Raw genomic sequence first — 26,718 nt, 5'->3', positions numbered from 1 at the left:
TCATTAGTTTCGGATTTTTTAAATGTGGTTAATGTTAAGTCAACTTCTGGCCTCACCAATTGCCAAGGAGGAGAAGAAAGAAGACGAGAAGGAGATATATTCTCCAGCTCAATGCCAGCAGCAGAAAGGAATGGTTTAATTCTGTGCCCAAGAGGCGGAACAAGAGAAGGCTTTTTGTTATACAAATCCTCATAAAGAGGATTGAAGACACAATTAAATGCAGGATTAGATTCGTTTGAATATAGTTTAGTAATATATTGTAAGGATAATTTAATACGGCGTTGGGAAAGCGAAGGCTCATCTGCCTCAACATAGAGACTATCAACTGGAGAGGTTCTAAATGATCCAAGACAAAGTCTTAGACCTTGGTGGTGAACAGAATCAAGTAATTTAAGGTTGCTTTTGCAGGCTCCGCCATATACGATCGAACCATAATCAAGTTTAGATCGTACCAATGATCGGTATAAGTGAAGGAGGGTAGTTTGATCCCTCCCACTTTGAGTTGGAAACAACTTTTAACAAATCGAGAGCCTTCAGGGCATTTAGTTTTAAGTGCTCTAATATGTGGTAGAAACGTTAAGTGTGAGTCAAAAATAATACCCAAGAACTTGGCCTCCTTCACAACTTTGATAGGAGTGCCATTTAGAGATAGTTCCGGGTCTTTATGCGGCTTATATTTTCTACAAAAGTGTAGACAATTAGTTTTGGACTTGGAAAATTTAAAACCGTTTTCAAGACACCATTTATGTATTTTATTTAAACACAGCTGCAGTTGCCGTTCAATAGTATGCATATTCTTACCACGACACGAAATATTAAAATCATCCACAAAAAGTGATCCATCTATTGAATCATTTAAAACCTTGGATAAACTGTTAATCTTGATGCTAAAAGTGTGACAGACAAAATACTGCCTTGTGGGACACCCTGATCCTGATTATAATGGTCAGACAGGGTAGAACCCACGCGGACTTGAAATTGCCTGTCAGCTAAAAACTTGGATATAAATTGAGGCAAACGGCCTCTCAATCCAAAATCGTGTAAATCTCTTAAAATACCATGTTTCCATGTAGTGTCATATGCTTTTCTAAGTCGAAAAGATCGACACTGCATGTTGTTTATTAATTATGGCATTTTTTACAAAAGACTCTAAACGTACTAAATGATCGATGGTACTACGGTTTTTACGGAAACCACATTGTATATTAGTTATAAGGTTATTGGTTTCCAAGTACCAAACAAGTCTGTTGTTGATCATACGTTCCATGGTTTTGCAAACGCAGCTTGTCAGTGAAATTGGTCTATAATTAGAGGGATCTGTATGATCACGTCCAGGTTTAGGGATGGGCACAATGATAGCATCACGCCACGACGAAGGGAAATTTCCGGTTGTCCAAATATCATCAAAAATATGTAACAGTGTCTCCAAACATGACTCTGGCAAGTGCTTCAGGAGTTGATAATGTATGTTATCAGCTCCAGAAGCAGTATCGTGAGCCTGATCAAGAGCAGTATGAAGCTCATGTATCGAAAAGGTTTCATTGTAGTCTTCCCCATTATCTGAATTAAAATTAATAGCTTTCTTTTCCTGCTGTTTTTGATATTTTTGGAATTCAGGTACATAATTTGTCGAGGAAGAATGTTTGGCCAACGTCTCACCAAGTTTATTAGCAATATCAGATTTATTAGTAAGTAACTCGTTCCCATCTTTGAGATGGTGTATGCTAGACTTAGAGCCCTTACCCTTGATTTTCTGGATCATATTCCACACCTTGGATATAGGCGTGCGAGAATTAATTTTTGATATATAGTTTCGCCAAGATAAGCGTTTACTTTGCTTGAAAGTACGTCGTGCTTTGGCGTTTAACATTTTATATTTGTCCAAATTGTGGACCATAGGATGGCGACGGAAATAGTGCTCGGCTTTCTTCCGTGCCTTCCTAGCCTGTTTGCAATCATTGGTAAACCATGGTTTTCGTACATGAGGAATTGCAGAGGACTTTGGGATACACTCGTCAGCTATATTATTTAATTCATCCGAAAAACATTTTATGGCATCAGGAATATCATTAAAAAGTTCAGGCCTAAGTTTGTCACGACAGAGAGTTTCATATAAAGGCCAGTTAGCCTTTTTAAAATTCCATCTTGATGATGGAGGAACGTCAGATGGATTCACAGGATTTAGCAATGTTGGGAAATGGTCACTTCCACAGAGGTCGTCGTGGACTGACCATTCAAATTGACACAATAGGTTGGAGTCAGTAACTGACAAATCAAGAGCAGTATATGTTCCTGTGGCAGGATGAAGATACGTATTTGAACCGTCATTATAAATGCATAAATCGTTGTTTGAAATAAAATCCTCCAGTAATTTACCTTTGGTGTTTGTATTAGTGCCACCCCAGAGTGGGTTGTGGCCATTTAAATCACCCATGATTATACAAGGTTTAGGTAGCTGATCATAAAGAGCTTGCAGATCGGTTAGTTGAACAGTTGATGAAGGCGGGAGGTATAAAGAGCACAAAGTGAATGCAACGTGCAACGTAAGTCGCACTGCAACGGCCTGGAGATTGGTTGTGAGCGTAACTGGGCTATGGACAACACTCTGCCTCACCAGGATTGATGATCCACCAATAGCTCTGTCTCCCGAGGGAGAAAAACAGTGATAGGCATTGAACTGACGTAACTCAAAATTATCAGTTTGTTTCAGATATGTTTCTTGTATGGAGAGAGCTGACGGTCTAACATCCTGGATTAATAATTGTAAATCATTTAAATTATTCCGAAGTCCTCTACAATTCCATTGTATGATAGGTGAGGACATTATTTCTTCGGAGGATAAACAGGAGATCTACCCCTCACCTTCCTAGATGGCGACAAGCTATGAGTCCTACCATGGCTTTGCTCGGACACATCCATGTCATCAAGGGATCCAAATTTATTAAAAATCTGGATATGGTTATGCGCCCTTTTGGGGTCTTCCACTTTGATTCTGTTTGAATGTTTCACGGTTCTGTTTTGACTTGTGTTTCGCAGCTGGTTTAACAGTTGGTTCAGGGTTAGTTGACTGTTTCTGAGATGTATCTATCTCAGGTGATGTCGTCGATTGAAGTATACTTATGGGTGAGTCTGAGGTTTGTGAACTGCAGGTCACTTGTGAAGGCCATGACTGGACTTCAGCAGACAGCAACGTTGGAGCAGAAGTCCTTGTCCATGTGTAGTCTGTCTGGCAACCTACAGAATTACAAGGAATATGTTTTGGCTTGGATGTCTGAAGAGATGCAGTAACAGCGTTTGAATAAGTTGGACCTGATTGTTCTTGTGAAAGAACAATTTTCTTTGCCTCTGAAAACGTTATGTTCTGCTGATGCTTAAGGTGTGAAATCTTGGATTGAAGCTTCCAAGTAGGACAATCCTTGGAAGAAGATGGATGGTTGCCAGAACAGTTGACACAGGCAGGAGTTTTGTCACAAAGATTACCGTCTTCACACTTTCCGGCACATCTGTGACATGCAGCCGGATTGTGGCAAGACTTTGACCCGTGACCATATTTTTGGCAGGTATAGCACCTCAAGGGATTTGGTATAAATGTGTCGACCCTCAAATTGCAGTATCCCGCTTTTAGTGAGTGTGGGTGTTTAGGCAGACAAAACGTGAACAAATAGGTGTTTGTTTTGAAGGTCTCGTTGTTCTTTCTTGCAGTGAAGCGTTTGACATCAGTGACGCCTTGAGCATGCAACTCTGTCACAATCTCATGTTCATTCATGTCTGCAAGACAACGTCCAACATCACGGACGATACCTTTGCTGTTATTCAATGTCCTGTGAGGGGACACCTCCACAGGAACATTCGCCAAAAATTTAGATGATTGTAGAATCTGAGATTGGATCAGTTTCCGGCACTCGATGAGCAGTGAACCAGATCTTAGTTTTTTTAATTTCCTTGACATCACCTGCTAAACCCTCGATACCTTTTGCTACTGCGAAAGGATTCAGCTTAAGAGTTCCACCATCCGGTGCTGACATAACTAGGAAACGAGGCCAGTTATCCGGGTTTGTGAGGACTGCAGGAGCCTCATCCTCAGAAGAAAACGAATCTTCAGATTCGTGTGATCGTTTTTTAAGTGGGGGGTGCCATGGTAGATATATATATGATTCACCCTCCTAGCTCCCCACCCACCATGGAGTGTCAACAAGGACGATGCCTTATGTCTGTGGGTCTCCAGCAGACGGCACCAAGGATACTAGGAGGGTATACTCAAGCAGAAAATATCTAGAAAAGATAAATCCCACCAGATTGGCCCATGAGCCACCGCCTTCTGGGCATAAGACTCTAGGCAAATGAAATAGGTCATATGTCAAAATCAAGTAAGGTATAGACAGAAAGAGCCGAGACCTAAAGTCAAGTAATACAGTTCAAAATAGAATTTTTGTGCAAATACAAAGAATGCACAGGGCTCGACATGACCAGCCGATTGGTTGAACCGGGCCCATTCAACCACCCGTCTAGGTGAAGTAAGGGGCGAAGTGGTGTGTTGGGCAAAGGAACACTGTTCCTGGAACCAGTGCCCTCAACCACCAGCCTCCCGTCCTCCACCGACACAGGGGCGCAACCCACGGCAAACGGGTTGGTGGACCAAAATATCCCCCCCGGGTCCACAACGGGGGGTTGAAAGGCGCTTAGCGTGACCCAGCACCCACCACGAGGAGGTGGCCTTTCATGGGTGCCCTACAAACACCAGGACGTTGAGACATTGTACACACAGAGTATACAAACACCAGACCGTAGAGACAATGTACACACAGACATTATACAAACAGCAGACCGTGGAGACAATGTACACACAGACATTATACAAACAGCAGACCGTTGAGACAATGTACACACAGACAGTATACAAACACCAGGCCGTTGAGACATTGTACACACAGAGTATACAAACACCAGACCGTAGAGACAATGTACACACAGACAGTATACAAACACAAGGCCTTGGAAAGAATGTACACACAGACAGTATACAAACACCAGACCTTGGAAGCCATGTACACACACATACAAACACCAGACCGTGGAGACAATGTACACACAGACAGTATACAAACACCAGGCCTTGGAAAGAATGTACACACAGAGAGTATACAAACACCAGACCGTGGAGACAATGTACACACAGAGAGTATACAAACATCAGACCGTGGAGACAATGTACACACAGACAGTATACAAACACCAGGCCGGTGAGACATTGTACACACAGAGTATACAAACACCAGACGGTAGAGACAATGTACACACAGGCAGCATACAAACAGCAGGCCGTGGAGACAGTTTACACACAGACAGTATACAAACAGCAGGCCGTGGAGACGATGTACGCACAGACATTATACAAACAGCAGACCGTGGACAGTATACAAACAGCATCGTGGAGACGATGCACGCACAGACAGTATACAAACACCAGGCCTTGGATAGAATGTACACACAAAGAGTATACAAACACCAGACCGTGGAGACAATGTACACACAGAGAGTATACAAACACCAGACCGTGGAGCCAATGTACACACAGACAGTATACAAACACCAGGCCGTTGAGACATTGTACACACAGAGTATACAAACACCAGACGGTAGAGACAATGTACACACAGGCAGCATACAAACAGCAGGCCGTGGAGACAGTTTACACACAGACAGTATACAAACACCAGGCCTTGGAAAGAATGTACACACAGACAGTATACAAATACCAGACCTTGGAAGCCATTTACACACACATACAAACACCAGACCGTGGAGACAATGTACGCACAGACAGTATACAAACACCAGGCCGTTGAGACATTGTACACACAGAGTATACAAACACCAGACCGTAGAGACAATGTACACACAGACAGTATACAAACACCAGGCCGTTGAGACATTGTACACACAGAGTATACAAACACCAGACCGTAGAGACAATGTACACACAGACATTATACAAACAGCAGACCGTGGAGACAATATACACACAGACATTACACAAACAGCAGGCCGTGGAGACAGTTTACACACAGACAGTATACAAACACCAGGCATTGGAAAGAATGTACACACAGACAGTACACAAACACCAGACCTTGGAAGCCATGTACACACACATACAAACACCAGTCCGTGGAGACAATGTACACACAGACAGTATACAAACACCAGGCCTTGGAAAGAATGTACACACAGAGAGTATGCAAACACCAGACCGTGGAGACAATGTACACACACATACAAACACCAGACCGTGGAGACAATGTACGCACAGACAGTATACAAACACCAGGCCGTTGAGACATTGTACACACAGAGTATACAAACACCAGACCGTAGAGACAATGTACACACAGACATTATACAAACAGCAGACCGTGGAGACAATATACACACAGACATTATACAAAGAGCAGGCCGTGGAGACGATGTACGCACAGACAGTATACAAACACCAGGCCTTGGAAAGAATGTACACACAGGGAGTATACAAACACCAGACCGTGGAGGCAATGTACACACGGAGAGTATACAAACCAGACCGTGGAGACATTGTACACACAGAGTATACAAACACCAGACCGTAGAGACAATGTACACACAGACAGTATACAAACAGCAGACCGTGGAGACAATATACACACAGACATTATACAAACAGCAGACCGTGGAGACAGTTTACACACAGACAGTATACAAACACCAGGCATTGGAAAGAATGTACACACAGACAGTATACAAACACCAGACCTTGGAAGCCATGTACACACACATACAAACACCTGGCCGTGGAGACAATGTACACACAGAGAGTATACAAACACCAGACCGTGGAGACAATGTACACACAGACAGTATACAAACACCAGGCCGTTGAGACATTGTACACACAGAGTATACAAACACCAGACCGTAGAGACAATGTACACACAGACATTATACAAACAGCAGACCGTGGAGACAATATACACACAGACATTATACAAAGAGCAGGCCGTGGAGACAATGTACACACAGACAGTATACAAACACCAGGCCGTTGAGACATTGTACACACAGAGTATACAAACACCAGACCGTAGAGACAATGTACACACAGACAGTATACAAACACCAGGCCGTTGAGACAGTTTACACACAGACAGTATACAAACACCAGGCCTTGGAAAGAATGTACACACAGACAGTATACAAACACCAGACCTTGGAAGCCATGTACACACACATACAAACACCTGGTCGTGGAGACAATGTACACACAGACAGTATACAAACACCAGGCCTTGGAAAGAATGTACACACAGAGAGTATACAAACACCAGGCCGTTGAGACATTGTACACACAGAGTATACAAACACCAGACCGTAGAGACAATGTACACACAGACATTACACAAACAGCAGACCGTGGAGACAATATACACACAGACATTATACAAAGAGCAGGCCGTAGAGACGATGTACGCACAGACAGTATACAAACACCAGGCCTTGGAAAGAATGTACACACAGAGAGTATACAAACACCAGACCGTGGAGACAATGTACACACAGAGAGTATACAAACACCAGACCGTGGAGACAATGTACACACAGACAGTATACAAACACCAGGCCTTGGAAAGAATGTACACACAGACAGTATACAAACCCAGACCTTGGAAGCCATGTACACACACATACAAACACCAGACCGTGGAGACAATGTACACACAGACAGTATACAAACACCAGGCCTTGGAAAGAATGTACACACAGAGAGTATACAAACACCAGACCGTGGAGACAATGTACACACAGAGAGTATACAAACATCAGACCGTGGAGACAATGTACACACAGACAGTATACAAACACCAGGCCGGTGAGACATTGTACACACAGAGTATACAAACACCAGACGGTAGAGACAATGTACACACAGGCAGCATACAAACAGCAGGCCGTGGAGACAGTTTACACACAGACAGTATACAAACAGCAGGCCGTGGAGACGATGTACGCACAGACATTATACAAACAGCAGACCGTGGACACAATATACACACAGACAGTATACAAACAGCAGGCCGTGGAGACGATGTACGCACAGACAGTATACAAACACCAGGCCTTGGATAGAATGTACACACAAAGAGTATACAAACACCAGACCGTGGAGACAATGTACACACAGAGAGTATACAAACACCAGACCGTGGAGCCAATGTACACACAGACAGTATACAAACACCAGGCCGTTGAGACATTGTACACACAGAGTATACAAACACCAGACGGTAGAGACAATGTACACACAGGCAGCATACAAACAGCAGGCCGTGGAGACAGTTTACACACAGACAGTATACAAACACCAGGCCTTGGAAAGAATGTACACACAGACAGTATACAAATACCAGACCTTGGAAGCCATTTACACACACATACAAACACCAGACCGTGGAGACAATGTACGCACAGACAGTATACAAACACCAGGCCGTTGAGACATTGTACACACAAAGTATACAAACACCAGACCGTAGAGACAATGTACACACAGACAGTATACAAACACCAGGCCGTTGAGACATTGTACACACAGAGTATACAAACACCAGACCGTAGAGACAATGTACACACAGACATTATACAAACAGCAGACCGTGGAGACAATATACACACAGACATTACACAAACAGCAGGCCGTGGAGACAGTTTACACACAGACAGTATACAAACACCAGGCATTGGAAAGAATGTACACACAGACAGTACACAAACACCAGACCTTGGAAGCCATGTACACACACATACAAACACCAGTCCGTGGAGACAATGTACACACAGACAGTATACAAACACCAGGCCTTGGAAAGAATGTACACACAGAGAGTATGCAAACACCAGACCGTGGAGACAATGTACACACACATACAAACACCAGACCGTGGAGACAATGTACGCACAGACAGTATACAAACACCAGGCCGTTGAGACATTGTACACACAGAGTATACAAACACCAGACCGTAGAGACAATGTACACACAGACATTATACAAACAGCAGACCGTGGAGACAATATACACACAGACATTATACAAAGAGCAGGCCGTGGAGACGATGTACGCACAGACAGTATACAAACACCAGGCCTTGGAAAGAATGTACACACAGAGAGTATACAAACACCAGACCGTGGAGGCAATGTACACACAGAGAGTATACAAACACCAGACCGTGGAGACAATGTACACACAGACAGTATACAAACACCAGACCGTGGAGACAATGTACACACAGAGAGTATACAAACACCAGGCCGTTGAGACATTGTACACACAGAGTATACAAACACCAGACCGTAGAGACAATGTACACACAGACAGTATACAAACAGCAGACCGTGGAGACAATATACACACAGACATTATACAAACAGCAGACCGTGGAGACAGTTTACACACAGACAGTATACAAACACCAGGCATTGGAAAGAATGTACACACAGACAGTATACAAACACCAGACCTTGAAGTCATGTACACACACACAAACACCCTGGCCGTGGAGACAATGTACACACAGACAGTATACAAACACCAGGCCTTGGAAAGAATGTACACACAGAGAGTATATACAAACACCAGGCCGTTGAGACATTGTACACACAGAGTATACAAACACCAGACCGTAGAGACAATGTACACACAGACATTATACAAACAGCAGACCGTGGAGACAATATACACACAGACATTATACAAAGAGCAGGCCGTGGAGACAATGTACACACAGACAGTATACAAACACCAGGCCGTTGAGACATTGTACACACAGAGTATACAAACACCAGACCGTAGAGACAATGTACACACAGACAGTATACAAACACCAGGCCGTTGAGACAGTTTACACACAGACGGTATACAAACACCAGGCCTTGGAAAGAATGTACACACAGACAGTATACAAACACCAGACCTTGGAAGCCATGTACACACACATACAAACACCTGGTCGTGGAGACAATGTACACACAGACAGTATACAAACACCAGGCCTTGGAAAGAATGTACACACAGAGAGTATACAAACACCAGGCCGTTGAGACATTGTACACACAGACAGTATACAAACACCAGACCGTAGAGACAATGTACACACAGACATTACACAAAACAGCAGACCGTGGAGACAATATACACACAGACATTATACAAAGAGCAGGCCGTAGAGACGATGTACGCACAGACAGTATACAAACACCAGGCCTTGGAAAGAATGTACACACAGAGAGTATACAAACACCAGACCGTGGAGACAATGTACACACAGAGTATACAAACACCAGACCGTGGAGACAATGTACACACAGACAGTATACAAACACCAGGCCGTTGAGACATTGTACACACAGAGTATACAAACACCAGACCGTAGAGACAATGTACACACAGACAGTATACAAACACCAGGCCGTGGAGACAGTTTACACACAGACAGTATACAAACACCAGGCCTTGGAAAGAATGTACACACGGACAGTATACAAACACCAGACCTTGGAAGCCATGTACACACACATACAACCACCAGTCCGTGGAGACAATGTACACACAGACAGTATACAAACACCAGGCCTTGGAAAGAATGTACACACAGAGAGTATACAAACACCAGACCGTGGAGACAATCTACACTCACATACAAACACCAGACCGTGGAGACAATGTACGCACAGACAGTATACAAACACCAGGCCGTTGAGACATTGTACACACAGAGTATACAAACACCAGACCGTAGAGACAATGTACACACAGACATTATACAAAACAACAGACCGTGGAGACAATATACACACAGACATTATACAAAGAGCAGGCCGTGGAGACGATGTATACACAGACAGTATACAAACCCAGGCCTTGGAAAGAATGTACACACAGAGAGTATACAAACACCAGACCGTGGAGACAATGTACACACAGAGTATACAAACACCAGACCGTGGAGACAATGTACACACAGACAGTATACAAACACCAGACCGTGGAGACAATGTACACACAGAGAGTATACAAACACCAGACCGTAGAGACAATGTACACACAGACAGTATACAAACACCAGGCCGTTGAGACATTGTACACACAGAGTATACAAACACCAGACCGTAGAGACAATGGACACACAGACATTATACAAAACGGCAGCAGACCGTGGAGACAATATACACACAGACATTATACAAACAGCAGGCCGTGGAACAGAGATGTACACACAGACAGTATACAAACACTAGGCCTGGAAAGAATGTACACACAGACACAAACCAGACCTTGGAAGCCATGTACACACACATACATGGAAGACACATGGCCGTACACAGACAGACAGTATACAAACACCAGGCCTTGGAAAGAATGTACACACAGAGAGTATACAAACACCAGGCCGTTGAGACATTGTACACACAGAGTATACAAACACCAGACCGTAGAGACAATGTACACACAGACATTATACAAACAGCAGACCGTGGAGACAATATACACACAGACATTATACAAAGAGCAGGCCGTGGAGACGATGTACGCACAGACAGTATACAAACACCAGGCCTTGGAAAGAATGTACACACAGAGAGTATACAAACACCAGACCGTGGAGACAATGTACACACAGAGAGTATACAAACACCAGACCGTGGAGACAATGTACACACAGACAGTATACAAACACCAGGCCGTTGAGACATTGTACACACAGAGTATACAAACACCAGACCGTAGAGACAATGTACACACAGACAGTATACAAACACCAGGCCGTGGAGACAGTTTACACACAGACAGTATACAAACACCAGGCCTTGGAAAGAATGTACACACAGACAGTATACAAACACCAGACCTTGGAAGCCATGTACACACACATACAAACACCAGACCGTGGAGACAATGTACGCACAGACAGTATACAAACACCAGGCCTTGGAAAGAATGTACACACAGAGAGTATACAAACACCAGACCGTGGAGACAATGTACACACAGAGAGTATACAAACACCAGACCGTGGAGACAATGTACACACAGACAGTATACAAACACCAGGCCGTTGAGACATTGTACACACAGAGTATACAAACACCAGACCGTAGAGACAATGTACACACAGACATTATACAAACACCAGACCGTAGAGACAATGTACACACAGGCAGCATACAAACAGCAGGCCGTGGAGACAGTTTACACACAGACAGTATAGAAACACCAGGCCTTGGAAAGAATGTACACACAGACAGTATACAAACACCAGACCTTGGAAGCCATGTACACACACATACAAACACCAGACCGTGGAGACAATGTACACACAGACAATATACAAACACTAGACCTTGGAGACAATGTACACACAGACAGTATACAAACACTAAACCGTGGAGACAATGTACTCAAGGACGGGATAACGACATGTGTTTGTAATATTTATAGTGTTAAATCTTTCATCATCGCTGTCGCTACCGGTGTATTTGTGGATATTGTGGATATTTGTCATATATATATGTACAGTAGCCGAATGTACCTTTCAAGAACCAACACTAACCTGAACACAACGTTAAGTGGTCGGTGTGCTAAGGAAGTCACGTTGACTAAGTGGTGGGCGTGCGTGGGTGGAGAGATAGACCGCATGACTATCTCTGAAACCAAGATATAATTATAGTTTTAAAACTTTGATTATCTGTACACAATGCAGACCAGCTGTTTCTGAATATTATGTCACGTATATTTGTTTTCTGTTGTTAGTCTGGAAAAGACATTGCGTGGACTTCCTTTAGCACAAATTATAATCATGTTATAATGTACACATACGCATTTGCTATTGAAATTATGCACACAGATGAAATAATGCACACATACGCATTTGCTATTGAAATTATGCACACAGATGAAATAATGTACACATACGCATTTGCCATTGATATTATGCACACGGATGAAATAATGTACACATACGCATTTCCTATTGGCATTACGCACACAGATGAAATAATGTACACATACGCATTTGCCATTGAAATTATGCACACGGATGAAATAATGTACACATACGCATTTGCCATTGAAATTATGCACACGGATGAAATAATGTACACATACGCATTTCCTATTGGCATTACGCACACAGATGAAATAATGTACACATACGCATTTGTTATGCGTAGTTACTATTGAACTAAAATGAACATATGATTAATGTACATATACGGATTTGCCATTTAAATATTGCACACAGATCAATAGTGTACACATACATGGTTACTATTGAAATTAAGGAAACATATGAATACTGTACACATATTCATTTGCTTTTGAATTCATCAACACATGTCAATAATGATAGTAACTATCTTCACATACGCATTACCATTGAAATCATGCAATCAAACAATAATGTGCACAGACGTATTTACTATTGAAATGATGCACACGATGATTAATGCACACATACTTATTTGCTTTTTAATATAGATAGAGAACATTAGTACAAAAGATAGTATGTAAACAGCGTTGACAAGAGAAGTAAAGAGCCAAATGATCATAAATGAAGTCAATGTTCCACTGGCATAAGAAGAATCTTGATGGAATGACGTAAGTACAAAACGTCACAGTTGTCATAGCTACGAACATGTATCCTGTGCATAAATGAAGTCAATGTTCCACTGGCATAAGAAGAATCTTGATGGAATGACGTAAGTACAAAACGTCACAGTTGTCATAGCTACGAACATGTATCCTGTAAAGTAAATCATGCATTTACACAAAGTATTGCACATACTGTCTTTGCCTTTAGTCGTTGTCATGACGAACATCTGTCCGTCTGTGTGTATGAGCTGTGCATGCGTTTCTGATAATATTCGTGCGTGTGAGCTTCATTGTAATTTAACACATAATTACATCATATGCGTTCCTGGTTACTGGGACTACTATTTTATCATTGAAAGATAAAGGGTGTTGTGTCCAGACAATATATATTTCAGGCGTTTATGATTATACTCAGCTTTTATATTTCTACTGTTCCCTTATCCACCCAATGCGACTATTCGTTGCAATTCAGTTCTTTATTCCGTTAGTGTAGGCCATCGGTCCAAACCTACATACGTGTAAGTACAAGTCATAGAGAAGTTTTGTTTGTTGGGTTGTTTTTCAACGCCACACTCAGCAATATTTCAAATATTCAGCTTTTACTGTTGAGTCATTGGATGTGTAATGCATCGTATCGTGTTGTTTAACCAAAACACATATTTTTAACCAAATTAAAATTGTATGTGGAATTTGTTTTAATTCTGCATGTCATGTAATGGACGAAATGTTGTGCGGCTGTGTAGATCGCCAACAAATGTAGGTAGATCACCATACTATGGACCATCAGTGCCTTTGCTACCTGCATGGACCCTAGCTGGATTTACACCATCCCTTCAGCCGTTGGCTATTGTAGGAACATTTAGCCATAAATCAAAAACACAAAAATACTACCAATAATAAAATATAAATCTACACTGAACCACAAAAGAAACGTCGCCTTTCAAACCCAAATGCAAAATTGTGTTCTTACACAGTGGTGTTTTTATTAGATTGTACTGCTTTGTTAACATGTTTTTCAATTCAAATTAACAGTTGTTACCAACATCAGTGTGTTTTATGAAAAGCATATCGACCAAACGCACTGAAAATGACAGACATGGTAAAAGGTTCCGTATGACATTCGTGAAAATGAAAATGAAAATGCACGTGCATTCGTGACAACCCTATCAATGAGAGCGAGTCGCAAACTCGCCTGAAATCATTTTGTTTTGACACAATCACGATGCCCTAGACTTACTTGAGATCAGAGGAACCAAGTTTTGGGAAAATGTACCGACTGCAGGAGTTGTATCAGGTCACTAACATCATCCAAAACCGTCTGCTCAGTGGGCGGCGACCTTCAGTAGCATCACAACGTCAAGCAGACAGATGGTGCGCAAACATCTGCAAGATCGCTTCCCCAGAGCGACGGAAACAGCATGCCAGATCATTGGGACTCACAACAGACCCGACCGCCTCCGCGGTGTAGTGGTTAAAGCGTCCGCCCGGATCGCGGAAGGTCGCGGGTTCGATCCCCGACCGCGTCATACCAAAATACGTTAAAATATGGTACTTGTTGGTCCCTGCCTGGGGCTCGGCATTAATGGGTACAACAAGGACTGGTCGGCTCGGAGTCAGTATAATGTGTCTTAGTGGGGTATTCATACTTCACTGCGGCATGGTATCTCAGTGGGCTAAACTATACAACCAGCTTCAGTCTGGGCTAGTACAAGCAGCCACACATACACATACACACGCATGCACGTCGTCATATGAACGAAATATTCTCAAGTACAATGTTAAACCCAATTTCACCTCACCTCACCTCACCTCACAACAGACCTATTAGTGACGATACAGTGCGTTAGCGTTTGCGCGGAAGAAGCCTCTGCTGTCACAGACCATATCATAGTCATGTCCTCACCGCTCATCACCACTAAATCCGACTGCAATGGGCAACTTAGCATCGAAATGAGCGTTATCGACAGTGGAGAACTGTGAAAGCCAATTATCTCCTGAAAGCCAATATTGTGTTTCGACAGTCGATGGCAGAGTGAGAGTATGGTGAAGGCATGTGGAACTGTTTTCCATTGAGTGTGTTTTTTAAAAGGGATTCATGGGGTGGTCCAAGCATCATGGCGTGGGGTGCAATCGGTCTGAACCAGTTAGTTGACACTGTGGTGTTCCAGAATCTTGGTCCAGGATGAGGAAATGACGTTACAGCTGCTCGCTTTATTGACCAGGTCATGAGACTCCACGTTGTACCACATTTTGGACGTTACAGAAATCACACTTTCCAGCAAGACAATGCTGGTGCCCACACTACCAGAGCAACATTGGACTTCCTAAGACAACATGGCATCCAAACCCTACAATAGCTTGCACTCAGTCCGGATTTAAATCCAATAGAACACCTGTGTAACGAGATTCAAAGAAGACTGAATGACCTCTAAGACTAAGACCAACTAAGGCCGACAACTGCGGCTGGAATCGATAAGGCATTTCGCACAGTATGGACCCAAATGCCCCTGTCCTTCATCAACCTGCTATTTCATTCCATGTGCAGATGATGCAACGCTTTCATCGGGACCCATATGGAGGCCACACACAATACTGAATTGGGGGCATCTTAATGGTACCATTTTAGGTTCTTTTGTTTGTGTGAACACTAAATACGATTTCCGTTTTGCACTGATATATCTTTCCCCTGTGATGGAAAAATCAATACACTCAAGCAGCATATGGTTGACCGTGATTCCCTCATCATAAGGGATGCAAAATGGAGGATCCTCATCTTTTAACAAACATTCATGTGTATACCTGCTATGGCCAATGCGACATCGTCGCAAGATGGCCTCTTCAAATGTGGACTGACAGCCCAAATAGGTGTAACCGATATAGGGTTCTTGTATTTCATGTAAATTATTTATACCTACCTGGGTGTCCCACTTCTTTTGCATCATATCACGGATATAAGATCTAATGTATAATAGCGAGTATAATAAGAGTATGGGCTAAGAAGTGGTGTCACAGATTTGTTGAGTGCTGCCTTAGCAGCAAGATCGGCCAGTATGTTCCCAGAAATGCCAACGTGGCTGGGTAACCAACAAACGACGATGTCGCATTGGCCAGTAGCAAGATTATACATTTCAATAATTTCAATTAAAAGTGGATGTTTGCAAGAAACATTTTTAATAGCCTAAAGGCACGAGAGACTCTGAAAAGATGATATACTGTTTATATTTAGGGTGTTTTTTAATATATTTTAAGGCTGTTAATATGACGTGCGCTTCGGCTGTGAAAATTGAGCTGTGATCTGGTATTCCTGAAGATATTGTTCTGGATCCAGTAACCGTGGCACCAGTCACTGCACGACCATCCTTGGACCCATCTGTAAAAAAGGATTTGTATGTAGTATATTTACTTTTTAATTGATTAATTGGTATTGTAATTCATTAGGTTCTGATTTTGTAAACTTTGTCAGTGTTAGGTCAACTTCTGGCCTCAAACAATGCCAAGGAGGAGAAGAAAGAAGACGGAAAGCAGATATATTTTCCATCTCAATGCCGTCAGCAGAAATGAATGGCTCAATTCTGAGTTCAAGAGGAGGAACAAGAGAAGTCTTGTACAGATCCCCATAAAGAGGATTAAAAAACAGTTGAATGAAGGATTTGACGCATTAGAAGATAGTTTTGTTATCCCCTGCAAAAACGAAGTTGCGGGGGATATAGAAACGAGTTCGAAGCATATATAGAAACGAGGCATATCTCCTAAACTTTTCGTGATAGCTTAACCAATGACGGTACACATGTCAACCATGATTGATAAATGTGCCTTATAGAGGTTAAATCCAGATATGAATTTTTTTTTCTGTTTCCATGGAAACATGTCTTAGGCTATGACTATGAGGATGTCATCTTGTACGGAGCAGATCTTCCAAACTACACATGGTAGCTTCATCAAACTCGTACAGGTTGATGGTACAGGTTTGGAGAATGATGTCATTTCATGCAGAAACATTACGAATTTCACTTTTCTCACACAGACTTAATTCTCAGTACCACGCATACATCTTGATCACGTAATTGAAGAATAATGACTTGCAAGTTCAAATACTGACTTTCAATCAATACCTTGTGTAACCTACCTGCACACGAACAGCGTACTCAACATACTCTCTTTCCTTGGATCAATCACAGGATTTGATTCTGAAGACTCATGTTCCATTCCTCATGCAAAGCAGCAGTCAGTTGATTGATTGTGCGGACTTGAGGATCTCTCTGTCGAACACGGCGGTCTGAAATGTCCCACAGATGCTCAATGTGATTGAGATTTGGACTCATGGTCTGGCATTATCATCCAGAAAGATGGGTCTTGTAGCTAGAGGATGGTTATCAGAATGTAGGGCAACACCTCTCTCAAGGATCTACTGTTGATACCAATTCCTATTAAGGATATAGCGAATGGTAATGAGGTCCATCTTCCAACCCAAGGAAATGCATTACCATACTATGATTGACCCTCCCCCAAAAGGGAACCGTATTTCTGGACATTGTTGGGAATCATAGCTGTAGTCCTTTGTCTCCAGACACATGGACGGCTATCTATCATATGCAACAAGAAACGTCTCTCATCGGAAAAATGAACCCGCCGCCATGTTCCAGCCAATACGTCTTACGGGGTCTGCCAGTTCTTAGAAGGTCTTTAACATTATAGGTAGCCCTGTGTTCGTTCAAAAGTGTTGAAATGATGGAAGGATTGCGCCCAACTTGATGTCCGATTTGTGCGAGGGACATTCCTGCATTTCTGCCAATAATTTGCCACCTTGTAGCCTCTGACAATTTACAACGTGCCATGACTATTATGGTACTGAATATTCAATCCAGTCTGAAAGGAGAGAGTGTGACATGTTACCAGTAAAAAAATGTTTCCACATTTGTGGGGGTATGACATTTCCGTTGAACGTGCAATGAATATCTCCACACAAAATTCAATCTACACATCAAGAAGCAAAATGTTAATAAATCATTCAGAAAATGTGTTCCTTCATTAATGTATATACTGAGTTGAATCTTTATACAGACATAATAATAACCGTTTAGAAACAGTTGTGCAAAAGTCAGCACCTTTATCTGTTACCTGCGAGACAGTGAGCCGACCTTAGACCTCTGTGTGGGAGATGGTGAGATAACTGTAGCGATAAGAAAAAGAACACGATTATAGTTACAAAACATATTTTTCCATTTTGCATTAGTCTCCCTTTTCAGTGGTTTTAATGAAAAGAAAATCATAATTCAACTTTTAATAGTATAGACTATTACCCAACATGTTTGTCAAAGATATTTGGAATATCTAAATGCCTACAAAAATGTAAACTATCAATAGGTCCATTTTACTGATCATGAGTTATCTCCCTTTCGTTTCACTCAATTAAGTAATATTGGTAACAATCTGGAACCAGAAAGTAATGCAGGTGTCACGTGACCTTTTCCTATAAAAGCGCGACAGCTGTGGCGAAATGACAGAGTGCATCAGAAAGTCATCATGAACAGGGGCCTTTGTTTGATCCTGGCTCTCATGGTCGCCACCCAGGCGTCAGCAGTACGGGGAAAAGTGGTTCGGGAAACATTTGGAGGTTAGAAACTATAATTTAATATTTCTGAAATTTATACAAGTCAAATGTGTTTTTTATCACCATTTAGGTTATAGCTAAATCTTTAAATATTTTCATGTTTCCAAATTAAGGCCAAGAGATCCGATTAGAATGATGACATTTAAGTGAGTAAGTATGTTTAGTTTTACGCCGGTTTTACCAACATTCCAGCAATATCACGGCGGGGGACAGTTGAAATGGCCTTCACACTTTGTACCCATGTGGGTTTCAGTGTAACGAGCAAACGGTTTAGCCACTCTGCTACCCCCACCGCCCCGATTACATTTAAGACGTCAAAGGCAAGCAAGCCATATACAGCTATATGCAAGGACAACTGTCCAGCATTTTTTGGAATATGCAAACATAAGTCGTTGTAGGGCACTGAAGAACATCCGTTGTTATCTCGATTATCGCCTGGAAAAGTGTAAAACATATTTCTAGCTTATAAAGGACAAATTTGTCCTATACACAAGCCATCCTTTGGAAGAATTTTCAATGTCTGTGTGACGTAACAGACATCATTACGGCTCGAGTGAGCACTGCCGTCCGAAAACGTATGACGTCAATGTGATTGCACAACGATAGGTTAACATGTTCTCTGATGACATTTTGTATTCAGATACAGATAGAGACAAGAATTGTATTGAATGTCAACGCAGTTACGATGTATATGCCATTAATCAAAACAACAATCTTAGTGGTCACCAAAGGAGATGTAAAGCCTGTGGATATATCTACATCATATAAAGCATTAATACGTTTCCAGTATCCTACAGACTACTTCGTGACCAGTGCCAAAATATATCCTGACATGTCGGCATCATGTCTATCATTTTCCACATTCATTACGAATGGGACGATGTTCATCAATAGCTTCAGTGTTCTGTGGACTCGTAACAAATAGTGAATTGTGTCAATGTTTTAATGATAGTTTAATGCACACTTCAAATACTTTTATTGGGTTTCTGCAATGACGTGATGTAATAATGAACGTCTATGTGTGTTCTATTGAGTAGATACATGCGTGGACAAAGTTGACTGCCCAGAGTACGCTAGCAGCGTGTGTAAAAGATTATGCCGATTGGGCCAAGTACAACTGTCCAGCATTCTGTGGAATATGCAAACGTAAGTCTTACGTAAATCTGTGTGTTTCCTCTGTATGTAGCCTCGTAGTATGGGTTTTTGTTGTCTCGATTATCGCCTGAAAAAGAGTCAAACATATTACTAGCTTGTAAGGATAAATTTGTTCTATTCACAAGCCATCCTTGAAGAATTTACAAAGTCTGTGAAACGTAACAGACTTCGTTATGGCCCGAGTGAGCACTGCCGTCCGAAAACGTATGACGTCTGAGAACCTATGATCCGACGATAAATTATCAATCTGATTGCACAACGATAGGTTAACATGTTCTCTGATGACATTTTGTATTCAGATACTGATAGAGACAAGAATTGTATTGAATGTCAACGCAGTTACGATGTATATGCCATTAATCAAAACAACAATCTAAGTGGTCACCAAAGGAGTTATAAAGCCTGTGGATATATCTACATCATATAAAGCATAAATACGTTTCCAGTATCCTACAGACTACTTCGTGACCAGTACCAAAATATATCCTGACATGTCGGCATCATGTCTATTATTTTCCACATTCATTACGAATGGGACGATGTTCATCAATAGCTTCAGTGTTCTGTGGACCCGTGAAGATCCGGGTTAGAATTGGTATTCAGCAACTCATGCTTGTCGTAAACGGGGACTAACGGGATCGGTTGTGAGGCTCGCTGACATAGTTTACACATGTCATCGTATCCAAATTACATAGATCGATGCTCATGATGTTTATCACTGGATTGTCATGTCCAGCCTCGATTTTGTATAGACCGCTGTCATATAGCTGGAATATTGCTGGGTGCGGCGTTAACAAACATACTGTTCACTGACTGTTCCAGCACAAAACACTGCTGCACCTCCCCCCTGTGAAGATGTTGAGCCAAACTGTCCAGAGTACGGGCTAGATAAATGCATTGAGTTCCCTGACTGGGCCCATGGAAACTGCCGCAAGTACTGTGGCTTCTGCCGTAAGTATTGTCGTAAATAGAGGCGATATTCTATGTCCAAAAGAACTTGACATTTATCGACGCGTAGATGATCATTCTTCTCTCTCAGTCTGAGTATACGTGTGATCATCAGTGTGAGTGTTTGTGCGTGTGAAAGAGAGAGACAGTGTGCGTGTGTGTGTTTGTGCGTGAGTGTTTGTGTGTGTGAAAAGAGAGCAACAGAGCGTGTGTGAGTGTTTGTATGTAAAAAGAGTCAGCGTGTGTGAGTGTGAGTGTTTGTGCGTGTGAAAGAGAGACAATGCGTGTGCGAGTGCTGGTGTGTGAAAGAGAGAGTCAGTGTGTGTGCGTGAGTGTGAGTGTTTGTGTATGCATGAAAGATAGAGACAGAGAGAATGTCTGTGATCATGAGGGTGAGTGTTTGTGTGTGAAAGAGAGTGGCAGAGAGTGTGTGAGTGTTTGTATGAGTGAAAGAGAGAGACAGTGTGTTTGTGAGTGTAAGTGTTTGTGTGTGTGAAAGAGAGCAACAGAGCATGTGGCAGTGATTGTGTGTGTGAAGAGAGAGACAGAGTGTGTGTACGTGAGTGTGAGTGTTTGTGTGAGTGAGTGTTAATGTACGCTAGCGGCGTCTGTAAAGATTATGCCGATAGGGCCAAGGACAACTGTCCAGCATTCTGTGGAATATGCAAACGTAAGTCTTACGTAAATCTGTGTGTTTCTTCTGTATGTAGCCTCGTAGTATGGGTTTTTGTTGTCTCGATTATCGCCTGAAAAAGTGTAAAACATATACTGAGTCAAAAAAGAAACTTCACAAAATGTAATTTGAAAAATAATGAATAATTTTTCTCTGATGATACATCTATCTATCCGAAATGGGACCCCTATCTTTCGACTCTAGAAAAACATTAGCAAAACCCACTCAAACCCATCCATTCGTCGTGCAAATGACGTTAGTGCCAAATCAGGTTTTGCATGTGCAGTCGATCACGTGATCTTCGCATCGAAGTTTTCTTCATGTGCACGTGTTTGCATTGGCCTCAAGAATTGAAAAAACACTTTTAAACCACAGTTCTAATGGTACCTTGAAATGCCACGATTGTCAAATGTGCAACGTGAACGTTCCGTTGGGATGTTGCAAGCGTGAAGATCAGTTATTAACGTCGCAAGAGCAATGGGATGCAGCCGTCGTACTGTGTATGACTTGCGAGGTCGTCTACAACAAACTGGCACCACTTCTGATCGCCCAAGGTCGGGTCGTCCACGTGTGACGTCACGAGCAGAAGACCGTCAAATCGTCCTACGTCACCTATGTGACAGGTTTCTGCCGGGTACACGAACAAGGGCTGAGATGTTTAGAGGTCGACTGTCCTCACAGATCATTCGAAATCGGTTGCTGGCTGCCAATCTCCATTCTCGACGTCCATATCGTTGGCCAATATTGACGCCGTTTCATCAACGTCAACGTCTGCTGTAGGCCCAACGTCACCTCCGATGGACCCAGAGAGACTGGAATCGAGTCGTCTTTAGCGATGAATCCAGGTTTACCCTCAGATTCGCGGACGGCAGGCATAGAGTCTGGAGACGACGTAGTGAACGGTATGCCCAATGTTGTGTACAGGAAGTCGACAGATTCGGGGGCGGAAGTTGCATGGTGGGGGTGCTTTCTGTGGGAACAACCGTTCCCGACTTCTGGTCATCCGTGGAAACCTCAAAGCTGCTGCTTACCGCGACCAGGTGCTCACCCCGAACTCGTTCCTTTCATGGCGGCTCATGGCCCAGGTCTACAGTTCCAGCATGATAATGCTCGGCCGCATACCGCGATGTTGACACGAAATTTCCTTCAAAACGCTGGAATCAACGTCATGGACTGGCCATCGAGGTCCCCTGACCTTAATCCAATAGAGCACGTTTGGGATGCACTTGGGAGAAGGCTTCGTGGTCTTAGGAACCAACCTCAGAATTTGCAGGAACTTGGCGCTGCCTTGCAAGAGCAATGGCGCAGAATCCCCAACCACGTGTTCACAAGCATCAGGCAGTCGATGAGGAGACGGTGTTTGGCAGTGGTGAATGCGCGGGGCGGCCATACACGATATTGAACTGAGAAATTACGCATTTTTATTCTTGTGACTTGCCATTCTGTATACCCATGTTTTGGAACGGCAGTGTAGCCTAATGGAACTGATTATGGCACTGTCAGTGTATCGAGTACATCACACAGATCTCAGCAATGAAATAATAACAATTTAACCATCTTACCATCTCTTCGTTCTTTTAAAGTGCCCTGAAGAGAGAATGTGAAGTTTCTTTTTTGACTCAGTATATTACTAGCTTGTAAAGGATAAATTTGTCCTATTCACAAGCCATCCTTGAAGAATTTACAAAGTCTGTGTAACGTAACAGACTTCGTTATGGCCCGAGTGAGCACTGCCGTCCGAAAACGTATGACGTCTGAGAACCTATGATCCGACGATAAATTATCAATCTGATTGCACAACGATAGGTTAACATGTTCTCTGATGACATTTTGTATTCAGATACAGATAGTGACAAGAATTGTATTGAATGTCAACGCAGTTACGATGTATATGCCATTAATCAAAACAACAATCTAAGTGGTCACCAAAGGAGTTATAAAGCCTGTGGATATATCTACATCATATAAAGCATTAATACGTTTCCATTATCCTACAGACTACTTCGTGACCAGTACCAAAATATATCCTGACATGTCGGCATCATGTCTATTATTTTCCACATTCATTACGAATGGGACGATGTTCATCAATAGCTTCAGTGTTCTGTGGACCCGTGAAGATCCGGGTTAGAATTGGTATTCAGCAACTCATGCTTGTCGTAAACGGGGACTAACGGGATCGGTTGTGAGGCTCGCTGACATAGTTTACACATGTCATCGTATCCAAATTACATAGATCGATGCTCATGATGTTTATCACTGGATTGTCATGTCAGCCTCGATTTTGTATAGACCGCTGTCATATAGCTGGAATATTGCTGGGTGCGGCGTTAACAAACATACTGTTCACTGACTGTTCCAGCACAAAACACTACTGCACCTCCCCTGTGAAGATGCTGAACCAAACTGTCCAGAGTACGGGCTAGATGAGTGCAAGAGGTTCCCTGACTGGGCCCATGAAAACTGTCGCAAGTACTGTGGCTTCTGCCGTAAGTATTGTCGTAAATAGAGGCGATATTCTGTGTCCAAAAGAACTTGACATTTATCGACGCGTAGATGATCATTCTTCTCTCTCAGTCTGAGTATACGTGTGATCATCAGTGTTAGTGTTTATGCGTGTGAAAGAGAGAGACAGTGTGTGTGCGTGGAGTGTTTGTGTGTGTGAAAGAGAGCAACAGAGCGTGTGTGAGTGTTTGTGTGTAAAAGAGAGTCAGTGTGTGTGTGTGTGAGTGAGTGTTTGTGCATGTGAAAGAGAGAGACCATGTGTGTGCGAGTGTTTGTGTGTGAAAGAGAGAGTCAGTGTGTGTGCGTGGAGTGTGAGTGTTTGTGTATGCATGAAAGAGAGAGACAGAGAGAATGTCTGTGATCAGGAGTGTGAGGTTTGTGTGTGAAAGAGAGGCAGGCAGAGAGTGCGTGAGTGTTTGTATGAGTGAGAGAGACAGTGTGTGTTGTGAGTGTAAGTGTTTGTGTGTGTGAAAGAGAGGGAGGCAGTGTGTGTGTGTGAGTGTTTGTTTGTGTGAAAGAGAGACAGAGTCTGTGTACGTGAGTGTTTGTGTGAGTGAGTGTTAAAAGTACGCTAGCGGCGTCTGTAAAGATTATCGCGATTGGGCCAAGGACAACTGTCCAACATTCTGTGGAATATGCAAACGTAAGTCTTACGTAAATCTGTGTGTTTCCTCTGTATGTAGCCTCGTAGTATGGGTTTTGTTGTCTTGATTATCGCCTGAAAAGTGTAAAACATATTACTAGCTTGTAAAGGATAAATTTGTCCCATTCACAAGCCATCCTTTGAAGAATTTACAAAGTCTGTGTAACGTAACAGACTTCGTTATGGCCCGAGTGAGCACTGCCGTCCGAAAACGTATGACGTCTGAGAACCTATGATCCGACGATAAATTATCAATCTGATTGCACAACGATAGGTTAACATGTTCTCTGATGACATTTTGTATTCAGATACAGATAGTGACAAGAATTGTATTGAATGTCAACGCAGTTACGATGTATATGTCATTAATCAAAACAACAATCTAAGTGATCACCAAAGGAGTTATAAAGCCTGTGGATATATCTACATCATATAAAGCATTAATACGTTTCCAGTATCCTACAGACTACTTCGTGACCAGTACCAAAATATATCCTGACATGTCGGCATCATGTCTATTATTTTCCACATTCATTACGAATGGGACGATGTTCATCAATAGCTTCAGTGTTCTGTGGACCCGTGAAGATCCGGGTTAGAATTGGTATTCAGCAACTCATGCTTGTCGTAAACGGGGACTAACGGGATCGGTTGTGAGGCTCGCTGACATAGTTTACACGTGTCATCGTATCCAAATTACATAGATCGATGCTCATGATGTTTATCACTGGATTGTCATGTCCAGCCTCGATTTTGTATAGACCGCTGTCATATAGCTGGAATATTGCTGGGTGCGGCGTTAACAAACATACTGTTCACTGACTGTTCCAGCACAAAACACTACTGCACCTCCCACTGTGAAGATGTTGAGCCAAACTGTCCAGAGTACGGGCTAGATAAATGCATTGAGTTCCCTGACTGGGCCCATGAAAACTGTCGCAAGTACTGTGACTTCTGCCGTAAGTATTGTCGTAAATAGAGTCGATATTCTATGTCCAAAAGAACTTGACATTTATCGACGCGTAGATGATCATTCTTCTCTCTCAGTCTGAGTATACGTGTGATCATCAGTGTGAGTGTTTGTGCGTGTGAAAGAGAGAGACAGTGTGTGTGTGTGCGTGAGTGTTTGTGCGTGTAAAAGAGAGAGAGTGTGTGTGTGTGTGTGTGTGTGTGTGTGTGTGTGTGTTTGTGTGTGTGTGCGCGCGTGAGTGTTTGTATGTGTGAAAGAGAGCAACAGAGCGTGTGTGAGTGTTTGTGTGTAAAAGAGAGTCAGTGTGTGTGGAGTGTGAGTGTTTGTGCGTGTGAAAGAGTGAGACCATGTGTGTGCGAGTGTTTGTGTGTGAAAGAGAGAGTCAGTGTGTGCGTGGAGTGTGAGTGTTTGTGTATGCGTGGAAAGAGAGAGACAGAGAATGTCTGTGATCAGGAGTGTGAGTGTTTGTGTGTGAAAGAGAGAGGCAGAGAGTGCGTGAGTGTTTGTACAAGGAGTGGAAAGAGAGAGACAG

At 42.6% G+C, this 26,718-nt stretch overlaps 1 protein-coding gene across 1 annotated transcript in view; it reads left to right on the top strand.

The window, feature by feature from the left end:
• Positions 1-19,190: 19,190 nt before the first annotated feature.
• The window catches only part of LOC124278317 (putative tyrosinase-like protein tyr-3), a 69,944-nt gene continuing 62,416 nt past the window's right edge, over positions 19,191-26,718 (top strand). Inside the window, exons 1-4 of the mRNA XM_046714034.1 lie at positions 19,191-19,295; positions 20,330-20,438; positions 21,270-21,398; positions 24,431-24,557. Of these exons, the coding sequence (XP_046569990.1) occupies positions 21,366-21,398; positions 24,431-24,557 (160 nt within the window). The 5' untranslated portion in view covers positions 19,191-19,295; positions 20,330-20,438; positions 21,270-21,365. The remainder of the gene's footprint in view (positions 19,296-20,329; positions 20,439-21,269; positions 21,399-24,430; positions 24,558-26,718) is intronic.

Source organism: Haliotis rubra, unplaced genomic scaffold (assembly GCF_003918875.1).
Source record: "Haliotis rubra isolate DU_JTF1 unplaced genomic scaffold, ASM391887v1 Scf235, whole genome shotgun sequence".
Taxonomy (NCBI): Eukaryota; Metazoa; Mollusca; class Gastropoda; order Lepetellida; family Haliotidae; genus Haliotis; species Haliotis rubra.
This window is presented reverse-complemented; position numbering and strand designations above follow the sequence as displayed.